This window comes from Dipodomys merriami, unplaced genomic scaffold (genome assembly GCF_024711535.1).
Source record: "Dipodomys merriami isolate MVZ:Mamm:240054 unplaced genomic scaffold, mDipMer1.0.p SCAF_11, whole genome shotgun sequence".
Taxonomy (NCBI): domain Eukaryota; kingdom Metazoa; phylum Chordata; class Mammalia; order Rodentia; family Heteromyidae; genus Dipodomys; species Dipodomys merriami.
The window spans coordinates 1,617,157-1,641,381 of record NW_027202382.1 but is presented as its reverse complement, the minus strand read 5'-3'; the positions used below and the strand labels follow the sequence as shown (position 1 = coordinate 1,641,381).

General features: G+C 39.0%; 1 protein-coding gene across 2 annotated transcripts in view; it reads right to left on the bottom strand.

The window, feature by feature from the left end:
• Window positions 1-24,225, bottom strand: part of Sh3gl2 (SH3 domain containing GRB2 like 2, endophilin A1) — a 193,874-nt gene that overhangs the window by 146,412 nt on the left and 23,237 nt on the right. The window contains exon 1 of one of the 2 annotated variants that reach the window (XM_070007829.1): window positions 3,462-3,523. The exons of the other annotated variant lie outside the window; for it this stretch is intronic. Coding sequence (XP_069863930.1) covers window positions 3,462-3,512 — 51 coding nt within the window. The 5' untranslated portion in view covers window positions 3,513-3,523. Of the gene's footprint in view, window positions 1-3,461; window positions 3,524-24,225 lie in introns of those variants that run through there. 2 annotated transcript variants of the gene reach the window in all.

Genomic DNA, 24,225 nt, shown 5'->3' with positions numbered 1-24,225 from the left:
TGTGACTATTCAAAGAAAATCATTTTGTGATAAACTACCTATGCAAGTTTGGTGAGTTTCAGGCTACAAACCCCGAAATATTCTGTAGATAATGTTTCCTGAATAACTGGATTTGATCTAAAATATGTTTATTTTCCTCAGCTTTTTCCAACCCACTGAAGGGTACCATAATCCAGCAAGTTGCTCAAGCTAGAAAATCTAGTCTTTACCTTTGAAAGTATCTTTTCCTCCTCTATCCAATCATATAGTCTGACAAATTCCATCTTATAAAACCTTTCCATTCCCTTCATCTTTCTCCAACACCACTGTGGGTTGTTAGCTAAACCACTACTTTCTCAAGCCCAGATGAATGCATCTACCTCTCAGTGTCTATCCCCCTGAAACAATCCATCAGCTTTTACCTCAGTTAAAATGTCCTAGTTCTGACACTTAGTATCTTTATGGCCATGAGACATCACAGTTCACCCTTGCTGTCATAGCTATATGATTGCCAGAAGACAGCCAGTAAGGAAAAGCCATGAAAGCTTAGAATGCATAGAGTTGAGTACTATACTACGGATGTTTCATCCTAATGATGTGGGAGCTTCTCCACATCTGCAGCGCTGCTTAACTTTAATTAAAAAAAAAAAAAACTTTTCTTGAACATGTTTGGTCAAAACCATGAGTAGTAAATCCATGAGTAAAGTGGGCTTTTCTTTTTTTCTCCCCCCCCCCAATAGAGCTTTTCTATGCTTCAATTTCATCAGTTAAATGGAGACAGCAATAGTATCAACCTCATAGGAATGAATGAGAATTAATTAGCAATGTGGCTACCCAGTTAGAATAGTGCTGACACCTAAGAAGCACTTAACTGCTGTTGTTACTGTTATAGCTGTTAGAACAATATTGTTATTGATGATATTGTTTTTATAAATTTGCTCTTCACTGGATGTTAAATACAAAAGTATAGTGTGTTGTATGGAACAGGTACTCCATAAATATTTCCTGAATGGCTGTTGGGGCATACCCTGATCATACACCAGGAAGATTCTGGTCAGAGCATCCCTAAGGCTGAATTATCCTTAGTTCTGCCAGTTTCCCAATGTGAAATGGAGTTTCAATTTAGTTTCATGGAAGGAGAGTATTTACTGAGTTTGATCCCAGCATTGAAGGAAAAAGTGCTCTACAGTTTTTTCAAATTTTTTATTATGTTTAAGTAGTTGTACAAAGAAATTGCCATTTTACAAAGCAGTTTATGAACACAATATGCCTTGATCAATGTCACTAAAATTCAAAGTTTTAGGAAATTATTCCAATTGCTTAATCTGAATGCTTTGTTCCTGAGTTAATTTTTTAATTCTAGTTTATGACCAATTAAAAAAAACTTGTTGAATGTCCAGCCATCTGTCTCATCTTCTCAGAAAACATCACAATGATACATCACAAAATCAGAAATCAGAGAAAACATCTAATACTCCATGTTCACAGTAGTGAAGTGGTAGTGGGAAAGCAACCCCCTCACGCTTTGCAGCATACATAAAGAGTTGACAGAAACTTACCCCCTCTCAGTTATTCCCTTTAAAAAAAAAGTCCCCAAGGAAATTACCAGTATTCAACAAATATCTTTGTGAAAAATTAACATAATAGAATAATAGAGAAACATTGAATCATGAGGCATGGAGGTAGAAATTAAGGACATGAGGAAATGTGATAACTGGTCATTTCTTTCACTGTGCCAGAGTTCTGCCATACACCTGGTATAGGATTGCCATACTAAAAATCAGGCAAATCACTGTGATACAGTTGGCTCATTTGTAAATCAGGTATGACAAGTTCTCAAGACTTAATTAATGCATGTACTAAAAAAGTGTACACTAACGTATACTAAGCAAAATGTCTAGTGCACAGCAAGCATTCTGCAGTATGATTAGTGACAATATTACTACTTTGGTACTTAACATTTCTCATAATAATCCAGTATCATTTGGGGTATTCAAAATATTAATAAATATTACTAACAGTTCTAAATGTCTTAAAGAAGTCAAATTAGGCAGGAATTTAGCTCAATATATTAAACTGCAGTCAATTTTATAAAACTCTGACATCCAAACTATTTCCAAATACAGATTTTTTTAGGGCTAGCATGTGGCAAAGTGGCAGAGGTTCAACCTCCAATATCTCTACAAACATATGTACATAAATACATATATACACATATACATATAAGAACAGTGATACAATATATTGACTGTATTTTGTACAATCTCAAGCTGGGTCTAGACCTGGCACACTCCATTAGCATTCACATATTAACATTCACACAAAATCAGGTAAATCAAGACTGTGGATACCTCCAATATCAAGGCAGGTGAGCCTCCCTGGCTAAATGAATGATAAAGAAACTTCATCTCTTAAGAGCGGTATGTATTTCAGAACAATATAAAAAAGTCACGAATCTGGTAAGCTCCCACTGCAACAGCGTATATAACAGAGGTACTATTACCATTATGGACAGGTTAATTCTTTATCTGGGTTTTGTGCTGTGTGTTGTAAGACATTTATCAGTACCCTTGATTTCTGCCTGCAAGATTCTAATAGCACTCTCCGATTTGATAACTAAAACTGTCTCTATTGCAAAATGTCCTCCAGAACAAAATCATCCTTGGATGCAAGCTAGTGTACTACTAGAGGGAGAGGAAGGCATTACCACTTACTTTCCTCTGTGTGTTGTATAGCAGAATTCCCAACTGCAATTTCTGTTATCTTCTTGCTCTTACCAAAAAGTCCTACAAAACTCTTTCCCTGACTACTACCAAGCCTCCCAAACCTAGCCAACATGAACTTCATTTTGTCCCAAATTTCAACATGATTACCATATCTCAAGGCTTTCGCTCCCACTGGGCTCTGCCCAAGGTGTCTGTCTCCCCCAAGCTCCAAAGAGCTTTCCAAGTAAGTCATTTTTCACAGAAGGCCAGGGACCTGAGAGTGGATGAGCTGCAAGAAACATGCCTCCAAAAGAAAGCAATTTGTCAGCTAAAAATTAAACGCTTAGCTGGCTTTAAGAATCAATGGAAGTGAATAATCAGGAAGAATCACCGTTCAAGATTTCTGGAAAAGAATTATCTTTGACAGTTTTGTTGCTACTAAAACTACACAAATAATTTATGGCTTCCAAGATATGATTTTCTAAGAGAAAGAAATTTAGATTTCTGCGTTTCTCAAATTTGTTTGACTATGAAATCCAATTTTCATGCTTCTCCAACAATGTCTATTTTCTTGATGTAGCTCTCAAGGAACACCACTCTGAGTAACAAGACAGAGAGAACTAAGCTCTGAGGACAAGCCTAACATCATCTTTCACACATTGGTTTCTACTTCTCGCTAAACAAATACACCATGTGTACAATTTTATACATTGCAGCATTATACAAAAGAGCAAATTGGAGGAAGTGGCACTGTGGCTCAAGTGGTAGAGGGCTCACCTCAACTGAAGAGCTGAGGGACAGCGCCCAGGCCCAGAGTTCAAGTCCCATGGCCAGAAAAAAAATCTACAAAAGAGCGAATTAGAAACATTTAACACACACCAATACATACTGGTAAAATAAGTCATGGAGAACATAGCATAAAATGATCTACAAAGCCATAGTATATTATATTCTGTATGCCACCATTGGTGGAAGAAAATGGAGGGAGAGGAAAAGAAGATAAACAATTCTGCCAGCATTTGCAGGAACAAACTTTGGGATTTATACAGCAACAATGGTGAAGGGGGGGAAGGAAAATAGCTAGAGGAAGGACTGGAATACTCATATATAACCTTTTGTACTATGCTGGCTATATAGCTTATTCAGAAGTAAAGTTACAAACGAGTACATAATTAATTTTCTTAATCTCCATGGAATAAAAATCAAAGACATTATGATGTAATGATCAAACTGGGCATAGTATTATCGCCTGTAATCCCAGCTACTCAAGAGGTGGAAGCCAGAGGATGATGAGTTTGAGGGTAGCATGGCCAAAGGTAGTGACACACACACACACACACACACACACACACACACACACACACACACACACACACACACAGAGGCTGGGTTAGAAGACATATCAATGATATGGCTTAGAAAGATCCTATCTTTGTTTTGGTGGTACTGGGGTTTGAACTCAGGGCCTTGAAAGGCTGATGCTCTACTACAGGCCTCTCTAGCCCTGTTTTGTGTCTGGTTATTATGGAGATGTAACTGAGTAGACTTTTCTGCCTAAGCTTCCCTTGAACCACCAACCTCTGGACCTCAGTCTTCTGACTAGTTAGAATTAATAGGATATGCCAAAAAGGTAGCTCCTGGCTACCTCTTGGTTTTCCAATCATAAAAAATATTTTTGATAAAGCAGTAACAATATTGCCCTTCATGATTTCATAAAGATTCATGAACTAGCTACTCACTTTGTTCTATTATATACTCTATTCCATCTCCCGAACCCTTCGCATTCCCTCTATTCTTTTACCCCTTCACAAAAAAAAACAAAGTAAACATCCACCTCCACAAAATATACAACATCTTGACTTCTTTTATGAGTTCAATGCATACGGAATTAATTTTGACAGACTTCTAAATGTTGGTTCCATTTTTTAAACGATTGATATAATCAAGTAGTTAGTTAAAATTGTACCCATACATTGTGTCCTTCACAAATGGAAAAAATACAGCTGCCAACTTTCTGAAAAATGTCATCACTGACACATGACACTGTTGATCCTATAAAGGCATCATGCCTGTTTGCATTGCTTTTTTGTGTGTTGTTACGATGGTTGTTTTGATGCTGAGACTTTAACTCAGGGATCCTGAGAATTCTGGACACATGCTCTGCTACCGAGTTATGTCATCACACACCCCTATTTTTACAGTAAAGCTTCCTTGTTCTTTTACCCAGGAACTTACATACTTCATCCACTGTGTGATGCAATCACACACAAACTAGCTCAGTAAATATATCTTCTTCAGTATGTTAAGCCATGATTCAGGGTAAACACAATGTAGGTAGCTCTCCACTACTATCAGGAACATCATTTAGTATAGAGACCTGCAGGAGGCAGAGGGCAAATTCCTGATAGTGGTGATTCCCACAGTCACCTCTCTGGGATCCTCCACTAAGCACTAATTTTAACTTTCTTATCTACAGAACTACAACCTTCTTTGCAGTAGAGAAAGTAAAGTAACTGGCCCAAATCTATTCTTAAGCTATGAAAGCAAGTTATTAACTATTTAAAATAATTACATTCCATTTGACTGAACTGTATAAAGTTAACATTAAATTTTCTTTTTTCAGATTTTTTTAATTTTTTTAATTTTTTTATTGTGAAAATACTGTACAGAGGGGTTACAATTACATGGGCAAGATAGTGAGTACATTTCTTATCAAGCATTGTAGCCTCCTCCTTTGTTTCCCCTTCCCATCCCTTCCCAGCCTCCCCACGCCCCCCACTCAATCCTCCCCCCCCACCAAAGTTGTAATGTTTGTTTTCCACATGACAACTTGTACTTCTCATTGTTGCAATTGCCCCATTTGTTAGGAAATGGAAAGACGGGAAAAATTATATTAAGTGAAGTAAGCCAAGCCCAAAGAAACATAGGTCCCATGGTTTCTCTTATTTGCAATATCTAGTATATGTATGAGTCGAGTCAAGCAGAAAAGGTCAGATAAGGTGATGTTAGGAAAATGAACCCTAAGATATGTATTTAAATGTTTTTTCTTTCATGCATTTGTTTCTAACGCATTTATAAGATTATTTCTTTGTTGCTTTGTATGTCCCTTCCCACAGTATAACCCCTGCTTTCACTATATTTGATGTTGGTATAATTTATGGAGGGGAAGGGGAAAAACAAGTCATTTAAATAAGGATACAGGTGGACCCATTGCAACATTAAATTTTCTATAGAAAATGAATGCAGAATTATTTAAACATGGCTTTGTAATGGGACAGTAGAAATTTTTTCCACTTTAAAATTTTTCACAATAAGAATGCATTAATCAGGGGAAATAAAAAATAAGGTCAATTTATCCATATAAAATATACATGGTCAATCATATGGTTTTATTTGAGAACTGCTGAAAAGGTACCAGTTAACCGGTTCAGGCACAGACTTAATGCAGGCAGGTCCACAAACTGAGTCTTCAAGGAGCTCCTCGCCAGGACGTCAACCTGCAACTCCCCAAATCATGGTTTGCTAGAAGTCACTTAGCACCTTGAGCTGGAAACACTCTGCCACCATGTCCAGGGTAGGTAGAAGGGACACGGATACAAGGAACCCAAGTGCACGGAGCAGGAAATTCTCACAGACCTGACAGAAGGCTTGCCATTCTCAGGGATGGCAGCAGTAGCCAGGCACCTCTGTGTCTCTTGGGATCAGAGAAATTGGTCTCAGACATGGAAATACCACTGTAGAATCATCAGCATGTGGGATTCCATCAAGAAATCTTGTGCTTTTGCATATTATCTGTGTTTTCATCAAGCCACGTAGTCATTGAGATTGTCCCTTTGCAAAATAGAGTGAAGACAAACTTCTCTGCTAGGAAAGGACATTACCTCTGAAGATAGAGCCTTCATGGACCACTTCCTAGATGAATTTTAAGGAAAGATTGTCCCTTTGCAAAATAGAGTGAAGACAAACTTCTCTGCTAGGAAAGGACATTACCTCTGAAGATAGAGCCTTCATGGACCACTTCCTAGATGAATTTTAAGGAAAGTTCTTTTATCTCTGAGCCTCGGCTTCCATGTAACAGTAGCAGTAGAATGTAGCTCACAGGCTGTTGTATGACACAGAGGGTATAGTGTTTATTAACTGACACACGGGAACTCCTTGCTGAATGCTAGTTTCTGTACTTTCCCCACAGTGTTTGTCTTATTAAAGAAAATAGCTATTCTGTCCTAATTTCAGTGGCACCCAAGATACTGACACAGGTTATTGGTGGGCCAGTCCCTTCTATCCCATGAAATCCAGCCAAGTCAATTTCCTTGACATAAGGGCTCAGTTCAATCTTGCCCATTTCCTCCAACAGAGGGATCTGGGAGAAAGGGAGGCAGCCAAATTTCCAAGTCTAAAAGAGACAAGGATTTTGTCTCTTATTTTCTATTTTCAGAGAGCATACACTTTTGGCACTATACACACAAATACACGTATGTACACAAAAACAACTCTGAGTTTGAGGAAAACAGATTAATTGCAGTTCATGAAGAATGATGAATCACCACTTTATAACACCTAGAAAAATAGTAATCAGGATTACATATTTTTTTAAAAAAAAGAACCTTCCATCCTAAAGAAATCTGTTAAGAAAGCATGTGCCCTGAAATCAAAAAGATAGATAAATGGCATTTTTCCCAGAGCCTTCTCAAACAGAGCCAAGTAACTGAGTCTCCTTACAAAAAAGAGAAAGGCAGACGAGCACAAAAAAAGGACAAAACCCTTTAGAGAATGGCCACACAGATCTCCAATACTGTCGTCATTCAATATACTAGGCACCCTGCCAAATAAGGCGCAGGCAGGCAATCTAGTAGCATTAAGATGTGCTTAGTCAGCAAGGAGGGAAGAGGGAAAGGCAGGCCTTCATGTTGCTAAAACAAAAATGAGAATTTCCAAATGACCATGTAACACCCCTAAAGCAGTGAAAATGACTTTTGTGCAGGCAGAAAAAAAAATCTTATTGACCATATATTTTCCTGAGCACCTCAAGTATTGTGCATGGTGAAGTGATCAATGGAAAGCCTACCACAAAAAACAATACTTTTTCCAATCAGGAATGTATTCTGCATGACATGCTCTTAAAGGGTATATAAACATCTATAAAGAAGAGCCAGGCTCTTGGCTGAGCAAGTGGCTCAAGCCTGTAATCCTAGCTACTTAGGAAGCTGAGATTAGAGAATCATGGTTCAAAGCCAGCCAGGGCAAGAAAGTTACTAAAACTCTTATCTCCAATTAACCACCAAAAAACTGAAATAACACTGTGCCTCAAAGTGGTAGAGTGCTTGCCTTAAGTGAAAAAGCTCAGGGACAGTGCCCAGGCCCTGAATTCAAGCCACAAAACCAAAACCAAAAACAAACAAACAAACAAAAAACTACAAGGAAACAGATTTGTTCTTCATTTGACTAATAAGAACCTGGGAAGTTAGCAAAGACAGCAAAGGAAAGAATGCTGCCTTCCTGTGGGATGCTTCAAATATCTAATGTTCAGAACCACAGGAACAGATTGTTTGGGGGAGGGACAATGGCATGGTTTCTTGCCAAAAATACAACTATTGTTGTTATTTATCTAAACACAATATTTAGTCATGTTAATTTTCAGCAACATCAGCCGGATATTTTGTGAAGGCAAGCAAAGTTTTCAGCAGAGCATGGACTGTCTACCACAGCTTTATTCAAAAAAAGCGTGAAACTCAGTAATCTACACGTCACACAGAAACTATTAGCAATTTTCTTTTTTAGTTTTCTCTTTAAACTGTTGTTATAAAGATGATATATAGAGTGGTGACAGTTACATACACCGGGTATTGAGTACATTTCTTTTTGAACAGTGTCACCTCTTCCCTCATTTTCTCCCAGTTTTTTTCCCTCCTAAGCCCCGCCTGGGGTTGTATAGTTCATTTTCAACATAGTATCTAGTGAGTATCACTGCTACATTTACTTACCCTTTGTCCCACCATTTCTGTGCTCCTCCTTACTCTCCCCAAAACAGATAAACTTACATATAAGACAAAAGGTACAGAAAACAAAAACAGTGACAAAGGAGAGGGGGAAAAGCAACATAATCAAAAAAAACTTTAGTTTCCATTTCCTGGAGTTTGTTTTGATAAATATAACTTTATATGATTATATGCATATATATGCATATATCCTCTTTTAAGAATATCCTCCTCTGAGCAGGATGCTGGTGGCTCACACTTGTAATCCTACTCAGAAGCTGAGATCTGAGGATCACCATTCAAAGCCAGCCTGGGCAGAAAAGTCTGTGAGAATCTTACCTCCAATTAACCAACAGAAAACAGGAAGTGATACTGTGGTTCACTCACCTTGAACTGAGGAGCTCAGGGACAGCGCCCAGGCCCAGAGTTCAAACACCAGGACCAACAACAACAACAAACAAAAAAAAGAAGAAGATCCTCCTTTGGTCTCACTCTGTGAATGTCTAGAGACCTGTAGAATTTATCATGTAGCTATTCTCATGCATACATTCTGTTCTGCTGCTTCTTTTTATTTTATTACCAACAAAAGATTGTCCTTTATATTCAAAGCTGTGCCTTTCAAGCTGAATGTACATAAGAATCATTTGTGGCCCTTCTTAGGGGATAATGTATAATCCCTAACATCTGAGCTGAAGCCTGGCACCCACATTTCTATCAAAGGTAAAGGAGTTAAGATGGTCCTACACCAAAAGGTTGTGCTATGTACAAAACCTATGATAAGAATTAAGCACTCTCCATAGCTATTACCACCCATATAGCCACAAGCCATTCACATGAAACACTTCCAGGAGCAGCTTTTCCTCCCTGTTTGTCAAAACAATGGACAGAGATACTGCTACCAGTGAGCAACCAGACCTCCTACACACAGATGAGTCATAGGCTCTCCTTCTATACCACCTCTGCTACTCAGGGACCCTTTAGTAGACATTAGGTTCCCTGAGAGTTTTCTCAGAAGTGTAGGAGAATACTGGGTTTTTGTTTTGTCTTTTGTTTTTCTGGGGCATTTTCATTTTTTTCTTCTTTTAAAGTTTTATTGTCAAGGCAATTAACAAAGGGCCTCCAGTTACATACATCAAGTAGTGAGTACATTTCTGGTTATCCCCTCCCTCATTTTTCTTCCAGGTGCCTCCCCCCAATCCCCCTCCCCCAAGTTGTACAGTTCACTTCCAACATATAGTCTTGTGAGTATCGCTGCTGCTTTGGTTCACTCTTTGTCCTTTGTCTCACCATTTTGTTGCTCTACTTCCTTTCCCTAATTCAGATAAACACATGTACAATACCTAGGACCAAAAGCAAATACAATGACAACAGAGGATAAACCATTGGGGGAAAAACATAAAAGAAAAAAGAAATCACATAGTACATTAAAAACAACAACAAAGAAAAACTTCGTTTCCATATCTTGGAGTTCATTTTGTTAAGGATCATCTTATATGACCATATATACATAGCTATACTGAAGTATTCTGATCATCTGCTAGATTATCCTAGACATATACTAATTATTATAAATGAGAGAAACCATGGGATCCATGTTTCTTTGGGTGTGGCTTACTTCACTTAATATGATCTTTTCCAAGTCTTTCCATTTCCTTACAAATAGAGCCATTTCAAACTTTTTGATGGAAGCATAGAATTTCATTGTGTATATATACCACATTTTCTGACATAGATGAATTGTCACTGAGATTCCCAAATGGACACAGAAGAGAAGAGTAATCAATCATAAGAGCCAACAACTCTTGATTCCTCCTTTCAAAACACTGATGACAGAGATTTAACCAATGGCCACATCTCCTTTTCCTCTTAATGGGGTTTAACCATGGCAAGGCCATTTCTCAGAGAAGGAAGACCAAAGTTAACTGGACAGGCAGCAAAATCTTTACTCTGTTCTGACAGGCAGTAAACCTTTTAGTCCATGTCTTAGAGATCCTTCAATTTCTTGTGTCAACAATAAGAATTCAATAAAGAGAGATTCTGTTACCAGTTAATGAGTCTCAGAATTGTCTTAAACTCAACTCACACACATCTTAAACACACCATCATGATGACAGGAAAATTCAAATTCTCTGGCTACAGCCAGAGAGGAATGGAAGCCAATAAAGTTCTAAATGACCTTCCCTTTCTATTATAGTGCCTAGATACAAAAATTAGTATTTCACTGTAGACTGTACTTTTGTTTCCATGAACAAAGTCAGCCAAAATTAAGAAAAGAAACCAAAATATGTTACATACTGTGATCTGGAGAAAGCTCTGACATCTTTTCAATTTCTTCATCTATAAAAGCAGAAGTCATAAATGACCACTTCACTGGCCTATGAGAATTACTGTTCACAAAATGCTCAAGCCAGGACTCCCAAGTGCCCTAAGAATGTTCTGAGGATCATAATCTGGGATCAGTTTGTCATTGTGTGAAAGAACACATCAGCTCTACATGTAAATGGGTCTCTTGGATCACCTCGCACTAAAACCACCCTACTTTACTAAAAAACAAAAAGATAACTGTTGAGCAGGACATTGGCAGCTCATACCTGTAATCCTAACTCCTTAGAAAGCTGAGATCTGAGGTTCAAGATTCAAAGCTAGCAGGAGTATATGGCTCAAAGTGCTAGAGCACCAGCCTGGAGGAAAAAAAAAAAAAGCTAACGTAGTATCCAGGCCCTGGGTTCAAGCCCCAGTACATGCACAAAAAGAAAATAATAATAATTATATGATCAGTGCATCCATTTGCATGAAAATTTTACATCCACATTCACTAGAACTAAAAACACAAACTGATTAAAATGCGTGCTTCCACTTGATGCTGAAAAGAATTCATGTTTATCCTGCACCTAATTTCCACCTCAGATACAGCTAGCAATTCCTTTACTTTGTTCCTTGAGGAATACTCTTATTGTTTTCTTAAAACACATCAATGTAATGCAAGACAGTGAATCAAAAGTACTTCCTATTCTCTCAAATTTCAATGTTCAGATCCTGACAACACATAGCTAAGAGAGCACTAAAGCAGCCTAAAATATCACTGTATTTCCATCTACCAACAAACTATCACCTTGCTCAAAAAAGTTCAAGGCAAAACCAAAAAACATGTTGCTTCAGATCTGTTCAAATGAGAAAGAACCAAACCTGTTAGTTCTGTGTATCTGTTTCCACTCCAATAAGATTGACCTACAAAGAAGGCAATTTGTAAATTTGAAAAAAATAAAAACAACCAAAGTTTATTCTGAAAACTTTAACTTTCTCAGTCATTTATGTCCAAGTACAAATCAGTACTCCAAACCCAAAAGCTCCAGATGAATTTCCACAAAGGAGTTGAAGGAAAAGAAAATGTTCAAATATTTTCAGGATAATACCATTGAAAAACATTGTGTGGCCAACTCTGTACACGAATACGTGGGATAGAAAGCTTCAATAATCAATGGGTTGCAATGACCCGTTTGTGATGGGGCTAAAGTTCCCCTGAAGTCTTTTAATTTCAACTAGGCAATTTTACTATGGATAGAACAAACTCAGAAGACAAGCTCTGGAAGCTTTCTGGAAGCTTTATCCATTCAAAAATTTAAGAACGAAACAAGAAATACATATTTGTACATATTTGCAGATTTTGCAGACATAATGTGAACGGCGATTTCTTCTATTTGACCCCAGCATCTCTTAACACCTCCACACTGAGGACCAAGCTCCCATGTCAAGACCATAGCAGCTGTCCTTACTATTGAATTTCCTTAACTGGGAATGTCAGGGACTGTGAAAATAATCTTACATAATAATTTTTAGGATACATAGTTTATCATATTTTTCACCGATGAAAGAACATTCACATGTACATGCAACAAACACACAACTTTTAAATAATGCCTGGAATGGTTGCAGTTCCAGGCACCAGTCCTCACCAGGACTGAAATAAACATCTGCTGTTTTACGTTGGAGCAATGAGTCTTCTCCAAGCCAAGATTATTCCATTACCCTCAGCCCCCTTACAAATCCACCCTGATACCTACCCCCTGGCCACAGGCACTCAATACTTGCTTGTTAGATAAATTCTCCTTGAGAGCAAATGACCTCCCTGGTGACATCAATTTTGGATAAAGTCTCCTTCCCCAGACGCTAGTAAGGCTGAGGAGGAGAGGAAAAAGAGAGTCATCAAGACAATAAATCAGCTGGAGTCAGAAACAAATGTCCTTGTGAAGTAACACTCTTCTTCCCTTCCTCAAACAAAAAGCAAGCTCAACTTGCAGACATCTGGGTTCTGGGCCCAAGTTCCCTAGAGGAGACAGGTCATCTCTTTCTCAAGAGGGCTTGGAAAGCAAAGCTGACAGAACACACTTCTACCTGCAGCCAATGGACTGAGTTTATCATGTGTTTTCATCTATGCTCACAAACATTAGAACTTCAAAGACAGCAAGCCTCCTCCCTGCAGTGGCTTCTTCTAGCCTAAGCTAACCACTAAGCAAGTACGGCCAGGTGCTTCCCGCCCGCCTTCCAATCACCATGCCAAGACAAGCCACAGCAATGTACAAGGAGGAAGGGAGTGTATGGCTAAGGACAGGCTAGCAAGGGATTGCCATTGAACTGCAATCCCAACACCACTGAACCCACGTTCTCCTTGTAGCATCTATCAGTAACAACACAGCAACTACAATGAAGGACAACACTGGTTACTCATTGTCATGCATGAAAATACTTGCCATAGTCACTACTTCATTTGGTGCTGGCCATCTCTGCATTTTATAGGACCAGAAGTGGGTAGGGAAGTGAATCATGTGTGAGAATTGGGAGGCAGGCAAGTTTCTGCTGTGTTCTTTATTTCCCAAAGGTTAGGGACTGCTCACACCAACAAGGATAAAAATCACCTCACTTTGGAGATCACTTCTGGCCTAGAAATGAAAGAGTTGGAGCAGGTGATCGCTTCCAACCAACAGTGTGTACTGCAGATAGAATCTGGAGAGCCACGCCCACTGTGGCAAGAAGCTGAGGAAGAAAGGAGTCATTCAGAGAAACTCAATCAGAGTTTAAGTTTTTAAATTTTAATTGTAATAAAATACGCAAAACATAAAGTTTATTGCCTTCACTGTTTTGAAGTACATACAGGTTAATAGCTTAGGTACCTGCCTGTTTGGGGCTACCACCACCCACCACCATCCACCTCCAGAATTCCTTCCATCTTCCCTAAATAAAACTCTATAACCATCAAAGGACAATGCTCCATCCACAGTCCTGCCACACACCACTCCTTCTGACCACCATGTCACTTCCTCCCTATCTCAAGGTGTCTCATAAATGGGATCATGAAATATTGTCTTGTTAGGACTGGTTTTACATAACTGAACCAAATCTTCTCCCTGTCCATCCACACTGCAGCATGTGACAAGATCCTTTCCCTTTTTAAGGCTAAATACACCTCATTGCCTGTGTACAGGCCACTGTTGACCTATTCACCTGTCAGCATGCTTGGGTTGCTTCCACCTTTGACTATTGTCAATAATGCTACTGAGAACCTAGACAGACCAATATCCTGGATGTTTAATGAGGCAAAATGGATTCAAGTTATGTTCAAAATGTGTTTTAAATATATGAAGATATGTCTCCTAAACAAACCAAAACTTATTCCTCACTTCCTGAATTCAGCTGCACTGGACCCTTTGGGAACCAACCGCAGAGCATGTATGCACACATAGCCCTGCTTTCTTGCAGTTCAGCTCCTGAAACACCCGTGACTCTTTGCCACGAGTTAACAACTAACCAGCTGCCTAAAGGAAATAATCTCTGAGGAAAGAATCACAATGAGGAAGATCTGAATGCACTTCGTGGAGGACTTGACAGCACATCAGTTTCTAGAATTGTAGGATTTCTTTCAATAGCCCTGTGGCTAGTTTAAGCATCAACAAAGTCTTCCAGTAATGGAATTCCTTGTTATTCCTGCATACAAAATATAAATGTTAGCTGGGTGTCAGTGGCTCATGCCTATAATCCTAGCTACTCAGGAGGCTGAGATCTGAGAATAGCAGTTCAATGCCAGCCCGGGCAGGAAAGTCTGTGAGACTCTTATCTCCAATAAGCCACTAGAAAACCGGAAGTGGCATTGTGGCTGAAGAGCACAGGGACATCACCCAAGCCCAGGTTCAAGCCCATGACCAACAAATAAATAAATAAATGAATGAATGAATGAATGAATAAATGAATGAATGATGTTTTCATTTTGGTGCAAGTGTTTGCTACTTCTTCCCACCCAAGTTTCCTCACCAATGGAAAAATTAAAAACTCTTGTTGACATTGGCTTGTAAACTTTATACTGCAAATCAATCATATTTGTTATTTCTACATTGTTAGAGCTAAGAGGATCAGACCACTCTTCACAAGTGGGACCAAGTCTCACCTGGAAAGAATGACTTAATGTAACAACCATCTATCCATCTATCCATCCTCTTAGTCATGGGGGAAAGGGATAAGGTGGCTGGCAGCCTCCTCAACACTTGAAAAGAAAGAAAAGTCTTACAAAAGTGTCCTGTCTAAAATACACCAGGCAAGATACAGTTCTGAATGTTTCATTATTATGAAACATCCCCATGAAACTTCACCTGCAATCTAATACTGGCTTCCTAAGTAAAACAAAAGAGTTCACATAATAGAAATTAAGTTGGTATTCCATTGGCTAGGTTTTAAAAAATATTGATTTTTATTAAGTAGTTGTATAAAGAGGCTTTAATTCCAGAACTCAGGTCATGAATACAATGCATTTTGGTCAAGGCCACCGCTTTCATCATTCCACTTCATTTTTCCTCATCTCTTCCCTGCCCTCAAATTATGTAGTTCAATTTTTACATAGTATACATTGAATACAAGGACTGTGTTTCACAGGTTTTTGAGGTAACTAGTTAAAGCAAAAATCTTTCCATTTGTGATGCACAGTAATTTAGGGAGTTCGGTACCCATCCAGTTCTAATTGAACAAAGGGCCAAACAGCTGTGAAAGTGCACACGTTGGGCAAGTGGGCCCAAAGCAGGCCATGATTATTTAGACAATACAAAGATAACTGCAAACAACTTCAAAAAGAAAAAAATGAGAAATGAGAGTCCGGAAACTCCATTTCAAGCCATGCTTCCATGAATTGAGATCACTCTGTCCAGCTATGGAAACTAGAAGCATCCTGTCTCAATCCAAAGAGGAACATCATCATGGATGTCTATCATCTTCATTCTCCTCCCTCTTTACCTCACAAAATCCAACACAGATCATTTCTACACTGTTTATAAAGACTGCCACTTTGGTTTTAAGAGGTGGGAGCAGCAGTCTAGCAAGAAAAAGCTGTTCCATTAAATCGGAAGGCTTTCTACACCACCCTAAAAAGAGAAGCTGTGACTTCCCAATAAGAATGATCCCTAAGATGTCCAGCCTGAAAATGGATCCACAGTTCCCACATTTGACGATCTCTTTTACAACTACTGCCTAACCTGAACCCATGACTACGAATAAAGGCAGATGGAGAGTCCCACCACTGAGACTCTTTCCTCTAATGAGTGCATCCAGGTTCTGAGGGAAGAATTCAGCAAGTCCACACACAGTGTGCCAACTGAGAACTGCCTAAGAACCACTGCTGCCCCCACTGAAGAACTGCTCAGCGTTGGCAGGGGGCATGGGGGGATGGGAGGGCAGGGGTGGGCAGGGGAAACAAAGGAGGAGGCAACAATGCTTGATAAGAAACGTACTCATTACCTTGCTCATGTAATTGTAACCCCTCTGTATGGTATTTTCACAATGAAAAAACTTATTATTAATAATAATAATAAAGAACTGCTCGGGACTCAAATGCACAACATCATTTAACCACTCAGAAAAGCCTCCTCTCTTTCATTTCCCCAAATAGAAAAACTACTGTTATGCTTTGTTTTAATGTAAATGTTACCTTTTCTGAAGCTTACTCCAGAAGATTATTTGATTTTATAATGACTAAAAAGGGTATTTTATCAAGGATGGAAGGAAATACTACCCACATAACCACTAAACAAAATAGATATTGTGCTGTGAACTGGAGCACACACACACACACACACACACACACACACACAAACTGACACCATTACTTTACCCTTTAAAGAAAACAAAAAACACCAAAAAAGGAAATATGAGTCACTAATTACACTTAGCTATTTCATGGAAAGCAGCAAGCTGCCTCTAAGTCTAAAAATACTCTCTGAACATTAATCCCTGTGTTTATTTCTTTCCCCACCTTACTTCATTTTGCTGTATGCCGTTTAGCAACAGAACAATACCAACTGCAGAATAAGATAGCTCTTAAAACAGTGTGAGCTTCAGTAAGGAACAGCCATAAGCATGCTGAACAAGCCCACCCCCAGGACCTATACAGCTATGGGCTGTAGGTGCTGAGCAGGGAGGGAGGAGGCAGGAAGGGGGAGGCTGAGGCAGCTGAGGAAAGTCATGTACAAATACAATGGCTAAGACTGCGGAGGATGCTGCAGATGAAGGGGATGAACTCCATGCTTGTCACAGAGCTAATAAAAAAGAAAAAAAAAACTTCAGAAAAAGGGATAGATCCATTGCCTATTTTAGCAGCTCCAACTCTGACTACAAGCATGGTCATCCTAAAGCCTAGCTTCTAAATTCACATGGCATTTTTCATCTACATAAATAATGTATCCCTTTCTCTGCTTTATGACAGTCAATCCCCATGTCGTGAATTACCATGAAAGTCCACTCTCCACGAAATCCAAGACAGTGGAACATATTCATTGAACCAGGGAGTGTGTTGAATATCAAATGCTGTCTGCAGTTGTGAAATCTGCCTACCTCTAGTAATAAGGAACAAAGAAATACCTTACTATAGGATAGAAACAGCATTGCACAGATATATCATTAGCAAAATTATACAGCTAGATTATTCCTCCCTGCAATGTGTAAGGCTGCTCCATAATTAATGCTTTATTAAGCTGCTCTCTGCAGATGTGGCTGAGAAAAGCTCAGGATGTGAGCCAGCTGTGCTGTTTAATGCTCTCTCTGAAGGAGGTGTGTGTGGAGGTGGGTTATTTGAAATTCTTCCTTCAACATTAAACTATCTTTCATGTTTTTTTCTTTGTCTTTTGTGACTCTGTCTTTTGAGGCTGAAGAACATAGGACATTAACTAAAACCAAAAAGAGTTTAAGAACAGCGATACTCAAAAGGCTGTTTCTATTAAACATTGATCCAGCTCATCGAGGAAGGCTTGTGTTATGCAATGAACTCAAGTATTCATGCAATTTTAATCAGTCTCCTCCTGTACCCCATTTTAAATTACTGCTTAATATCCTAAAGATTTCCAACATCGCCAACACAGTGGTTAAGAAGGCCAAAGTATAAATAGCATTGTAGAAATCAAAAGTAAATATTATAATAATGAAAATTCTGGGGGTGACGGTACAATTTAGGGATACAGTGTGTGCCTAGCATGTGGTTTTGAGGCCAGCACTGCCAAAAACCCAAAAACAAAAAAATTGTTTGCTATAAAAATTTGAGTATAAGGCATGATTAAAGGACTCATCTTTATCTTCTACATGGATACAAATATACTTGAAAAGGTTGAAAATATCTCCATAAGCAAGGTAACTGTTCAGGTAAGGAGAAAAAATAAACAGTCTGAGATATTTATTCTCATTTCCTAGACAGTGTTCTGATTTTCAAAAGGTGTGTCCTAATTAGTTCTATTTGTTAAAGCTATAATTGGCTTATAAATATATAAGTAAATAGCTTGGGTGATATGTAAGTGTACATAAATTGATTGGAAAGGGTAGATTTGGGGGAGAACTCGGTGTAATTCCTTAGAGAAAGTCAAAATCATGATCCAACAAAATAAACACTAGGAAATGAGTACTTTACAGCAAGGGGCTGAGGTTCAGGGGAGGGGTGGCAAATAAATGAAGAAAAGAAGGTGGGAGAATATAGTCGAAATTCAATATATATCCTCTAAAATTTTTGAAAAGTGAGGGAAGGGATGGGTTGGGAAAGATGGGTGAGAATGTTGAAAGGGGTGACACTGGTCAAGATGCACTGCATTCATAAACTGCTTTGTTAAATGTGCAACTACTTAAATATAATGATTTTTTTAACTTAAGAGAAAGAAAACTTTCAAAAGCTCCCAGCCAGAGATAATCGTGACCACTATGAACCAGTTTCCAATCTGCAGTCCACACACATGGACAAACACAGGCCATACCTACAATGCCATTTCCACAATGCCATTCCCACGCGCCTAGGTTCACTAAGGCCCAGCACATCCAGAACTGGCTTTCTTATGAAGATAGATGAGATTCTCTTAACAGTCTCAAAACCTCCATTACGTGAAGGGACTGATGTTTCACTACAATTAACACAGCAACAAATTTTGAATATCTGTCATTAACACATATCTTCAATTATATAATAGTGTGATAGCTTCCAAGAAATGCCTTAATCGAAGAGAATCTACATATCAATATTCACTTCAGGAAGGAAGGTTCAATAGAGAAGCCTGCAGGCCACACAGCATCCTTTCCAGGGATGGGTGTTTTTATTGTGTGGGGAAAATCCTAGATCCCACTAGTCATTTCAAACCATTGTGTTAGTCAGCACAAAACCACCCATCTTTATTCTACAACCTCCATGATCAGAATGTATTTCTTCCAGAGATGACATATTTTCTTATCACTTCATAATTTTTCATATTCATATTTATCAGCCACCTATATTTGTTTTAGTATAAAGAATCAAGTTGTATTTCCCAAATGGATAGCTAACTGTCCACAGGGATATCCAGTTTGGGTTATTTTCTCTACTGATTTAAAATGCTATCTGTGTCATATACAAAATCACACACTATATTTGCACTACTGATTACTGGGCTGTCAGTTTTGTTCCACTGACAGTGATGTATTAAATGTTCTACTTAACGTCTACTCCAAAGCCAGTGTCAAATTCCACCTTCATCATTAACAAATGCCTGTGTTACTCTTGATGATGTCTTAGTTTCCTCATTGGTAAAATAGGACTAATGGTATCTACTCTATGGGTTGTTGTGAAATGAATCTAAATGATGAAGAGCATATACATGTTTCTTATCATCATCATGACTTCAGGAATCTGGAAGTCAAGGAAGGAGATATTCAATCAAATGGCTACAAAATTAATATGTCATCAAAAACCTTGGTAAGTATAACAAAGGAACCTGTACAAATCAAGTAGATCATGGGAGCAGATTCCAAGCAGTAACATGTAGAATAAGAGGTAATAATGAGCCCAGAGCAAACTAAACTCAGAGCAATGGAAGTAGGCAGGCAGGATGTTGCTCTCAATGCTGCCCTGCTGGCCTGCCTACAGAATACTCTGCCTAACCTGGGAGATTTATACACACGGTCCCCACAGCCATGATGCTACAAGTTGGCTTCTGCACACCCACCACGTCCCAAGTTTTCAGTTTAAAGTCATATCCTCAGGGAGACACTCCATAACCAGCTACTTCAGAGAGCCAGAGATTTGGTATTCAGTAAGAAAGACAATGCTCATTTGGCAGAACCTTTTGCAGCTGGAGATGTTGCAAGACCTCAGTGTAAGACACAGAAGTGGTTCTTTATCATCAGAGCTACCCTCTCCAGACAAAAATGGGCAAGAATCTGTGAAAACACCATCTGTACTTTTTTTCCTGGTAAACAGCTCATATGTTCTTGGATGGCAAGAGCTCCCAATTGTACCTTTAGCTTCTCTAGGCACTAAAAGAATGTGGTATCTCTGCACAGCACTATTTCAGGGGTGACCTCCATCATGAGAATGCCTGGTTTTATTGTTTCACTGCAGTTGTGACAAGTTCTATTCCACATGCACATCATTGCTGGTCTGTCTCCCACAGTGCACTACTGGTTCTGTGAGGTTTCAGAATACAAGTAAATGATTCAGTGTATGCTATTTGTAAAACAGGAAAGCACAGAGAAGGAAGGGTCCTATCAGGCAAGGTCCTGAAGTTTCCTGTTTAGAATTCTGGTCTTTGTAACCAGAAAACATTAAAAGGTTTTGAGCCTGGAGGTGGCAGACATAATTAGGCTTATCTAAAATGTGAACCAACTGCAAGTCAGGAGGGATCAGCCAGGACAGAATAGGAATGGAGGTGGTGCACCCAAGAAATGGCCACAGGATGTGCTCAGCTGGAAGAAGTGGAAGGCTGATCATGGAAGGCGTAGCCCACCATTTAAAATAACAACATTAGGACAAGTGCCAATATTTCACAGGCACCGTGGTCTTATGCCTAAGGAAATTCTATAATACTAGTAAACTTGTCATAAATTGTGAAGACGACACATCATGGAATTAAGTCACAGAATCTAACTTGGGAGGGTGATCTAGAACAAATTTTGCACTCCACAAAGAATTATGGGAAATTTTACTCATCCAAGGACATTGATTGTCAACCATACACAGTCAGCTTCTGGCTAGTAAGTATACTGAATGTACAACAATATTCAATCAAGATGCCAAAGCATAGTTGCTAAAGGCCTTTGCAGTGACACAGGACTGATAGCTCTTCCATGGATGACTCCTAAGGAAATAAATGATCAATAAGTTTTATAAAGTGTCCTCATGCTTCTGTGTTGGTGGACAGCTGTTCAGGGAGAGTGGCGACCTATAGCCTTTGGCACCTGCAGCACTTGGGGAATACCACAATCATCCACTTTGCTCTTGACTTCTACCCTCACAGATGCCAGACGCATGCCAGGCATGACTGGTGATGGATTAGGCCCAAGGAGCCTGCTATTTGGCAAGAAGATTGCACAAAGACATCTAGAGACTTGCAAAATTCCATTACTTTTGAAGAAACTTCAGGCAAATTATCAGGCCTTCGTTTCTCTATAAATTAAATGGCGTAATATCACTATGCCTTCTCCTTAGTATTTTTTTAAACAGCAGTAAATTAGCCACATGTGTACCATAAAATATTGGAGTGTTATGCCATGTTCATCAGTGAAGGGTGAAAAGTTAATGTGAACCTCCTGCTAGAGATCCATGTGAGAGTTACAAATATTGTGCTAGTTAAGACCTACATCATGATGGCCTAATTATTTACATATGAAATAAAACTATTCTTTGAAAGGAGAGATTAATTCAAAAGACCCTAATACCATGTATGGTGGGACATTTCTATAATCTCAGCAACTTGAGGGACTAAGGCAAGAGGACTGGAAGTTCAAAACCAGCTAGATCTACGTAGTAAGAGCAAATCCAGTTTGTGTATATAGTGAGAACTTGGCTCAAAAAAGTAAACAAAAGAGCCTAATACTTTAGAAGTACAGGTCAGTGGTAGAAGGCATAATACCTTGGACAATATCACTGGTTCAATCCTTAGCACCAAATCTCCTCCTCCCCGCAAAAAAACCCTAAAACTACTTCAAAACATGGGAAATTAACTAAATATATATAAGGGCATGTATGGTGGGGTACACCCAAAATCAACTCCCGGGAGACAAAGACAGAAGAAACACAAGTTCAAGGCCAAACTGAGCTACATAGACTTTAAGATCCTATTCCAAAACAAATAAAAATGTTAAGTGAATAAGAAATAAACCCAAGTCTTCTGGGCCAGGCATGGTGACACACTCACTTGTAATCAGAGCAACTTGGGAGACAGAGTTGGGGAAGGCCTTCAATCGGATGCCAAACTGGGTAAAAGTTGGTGAGACCCCATCTCAACAAGCTGGCATGTTATTCCTAGCTACTCAGAATTAGTAGCTGTGCGCCCAGTGGTCTGAGGCTGTCCCCCAGTGAAAAGTGTGAGACTCTATCTAAAAAAATAACTTTTTTGCATAAGAAGGCTGGAAATATATGGCTCAAGCAGCAGAGCTCTTGCCTAGAACTTTAAGAACTCCAGAAGACCCATTACTTATGAATCTACTATGTGATCTACAATCATTTTTAAGATTTTAGTTTTAGAAACTGTACATAACTACACCATGCTTCAAGAATTCTCAATGTTTCTGATGCATAAGCAATGGAAAGTACTACAGCACAGAATTTTATTTAACTTTTCTTATAAGCCAGTATTCCCCAAACTCACATGGCCTCTGTATATGTATTGGACTCTATTCTAATCATTTTACATAGAACTCTTTGGACAGCACTCCCTACAGCTGAGGAGATGGATGGTATATGGCTTTACCATTAACGTCTGTGCCTTCTTCCACCTTGTAAGTGATAGAAACCAAATGTTGGGAGCTACTGCATCAGTTCTTCTGATTTTTTTTAATTTAATTTTATTTTATTTGTGAACATACTGTACAGAGGGGTTACAATTACATGGGCAGGATAATGCGTACATTTCTTACCAAGCATTGCAGCCTCCTCCTTTGTTTACCCTTCACATCCCTTCCCAGCTTCCCCCCACCCCTCAATCCCAATCCTTCTCCTTCCCCCCCTTCCCCCCCCCCCGCCCCCGCACCAACGTTGTAAAGCTCATTTTGGACATGAAAACTTGTACTTCTCATTGTTGCAACAGGTCCACCTGTATCCTTAAACAACTGGTATTTCCCCATCTCCTCCACAAGTTATACTGACATCAAATATAGTGAAAGCAGGGGTTATACTGTGGGGGAGGGACATACAAAGCAACAAAGAGATAATCTTATAAATGCATTAGAAACACATGCATGAAAGAAAAAAACATTAAAATACATATCTAAGGGTTCATTTTCCTGAGCTTTCTCAGGGCAAATGACATAGCTAGCAAGATCAATAGAAAGCCCATGGATTGGGAGAAGATCTTTACTAGCCATACAACGGACAAGGGTCTCATATCTAAAATATACTTGGAACTCAAAAAATTAAACCACCCAACAACAAATCCTCAAAGAAACAACTGCCCAATAAATAAGTGGGCGAAAGACTTAAAGAGAAACTTCTCTGAAGAAGAAAGGATGGCCAATAGACACATGAAGAAATGTTCAACATCCCTAGCCATAAAAGAAATGCAAATCAAAACAACATTGAGATATCACCTCACCCCAGTTAGAACGGCAAAAATCAAGAACTCTAACAACAACAGATGCTGGAGGGGATGTGGACAGAAAGGAACCTTACTTCATTGTTGGTGGGAATGTAAACTTGTTCAACCACTTTGGAAAGCAGTATGGAGGTTCCTCAAAAGACTTCACATAGAACTCCCCTATGACCCAGCAATCCCACTTTTGGGCATTTACCCAAATGTTTACAAACAAGACCACACTAAAGCTACCAGCACAACTATGTTTATTGCAGCATTATTTACCATAGCTAAGATATGGAACCAACCCAGATGCCCCTCAGTAGATGAATGGATCAAGAAAATGTGGTATATATACACAATGGAATACTGTGCCTCCACCAGAAAGAATGACATTGCCCCATTTGTTTGGAAATGGAAAAACTTGGAAAAAATTATATTAAGTGAAGTAAGCCAGGCCCAAAGAAACATAGGTCCCATGGTTTCCCTTATTTGCAATATCTAGTAGATGTATGAGTC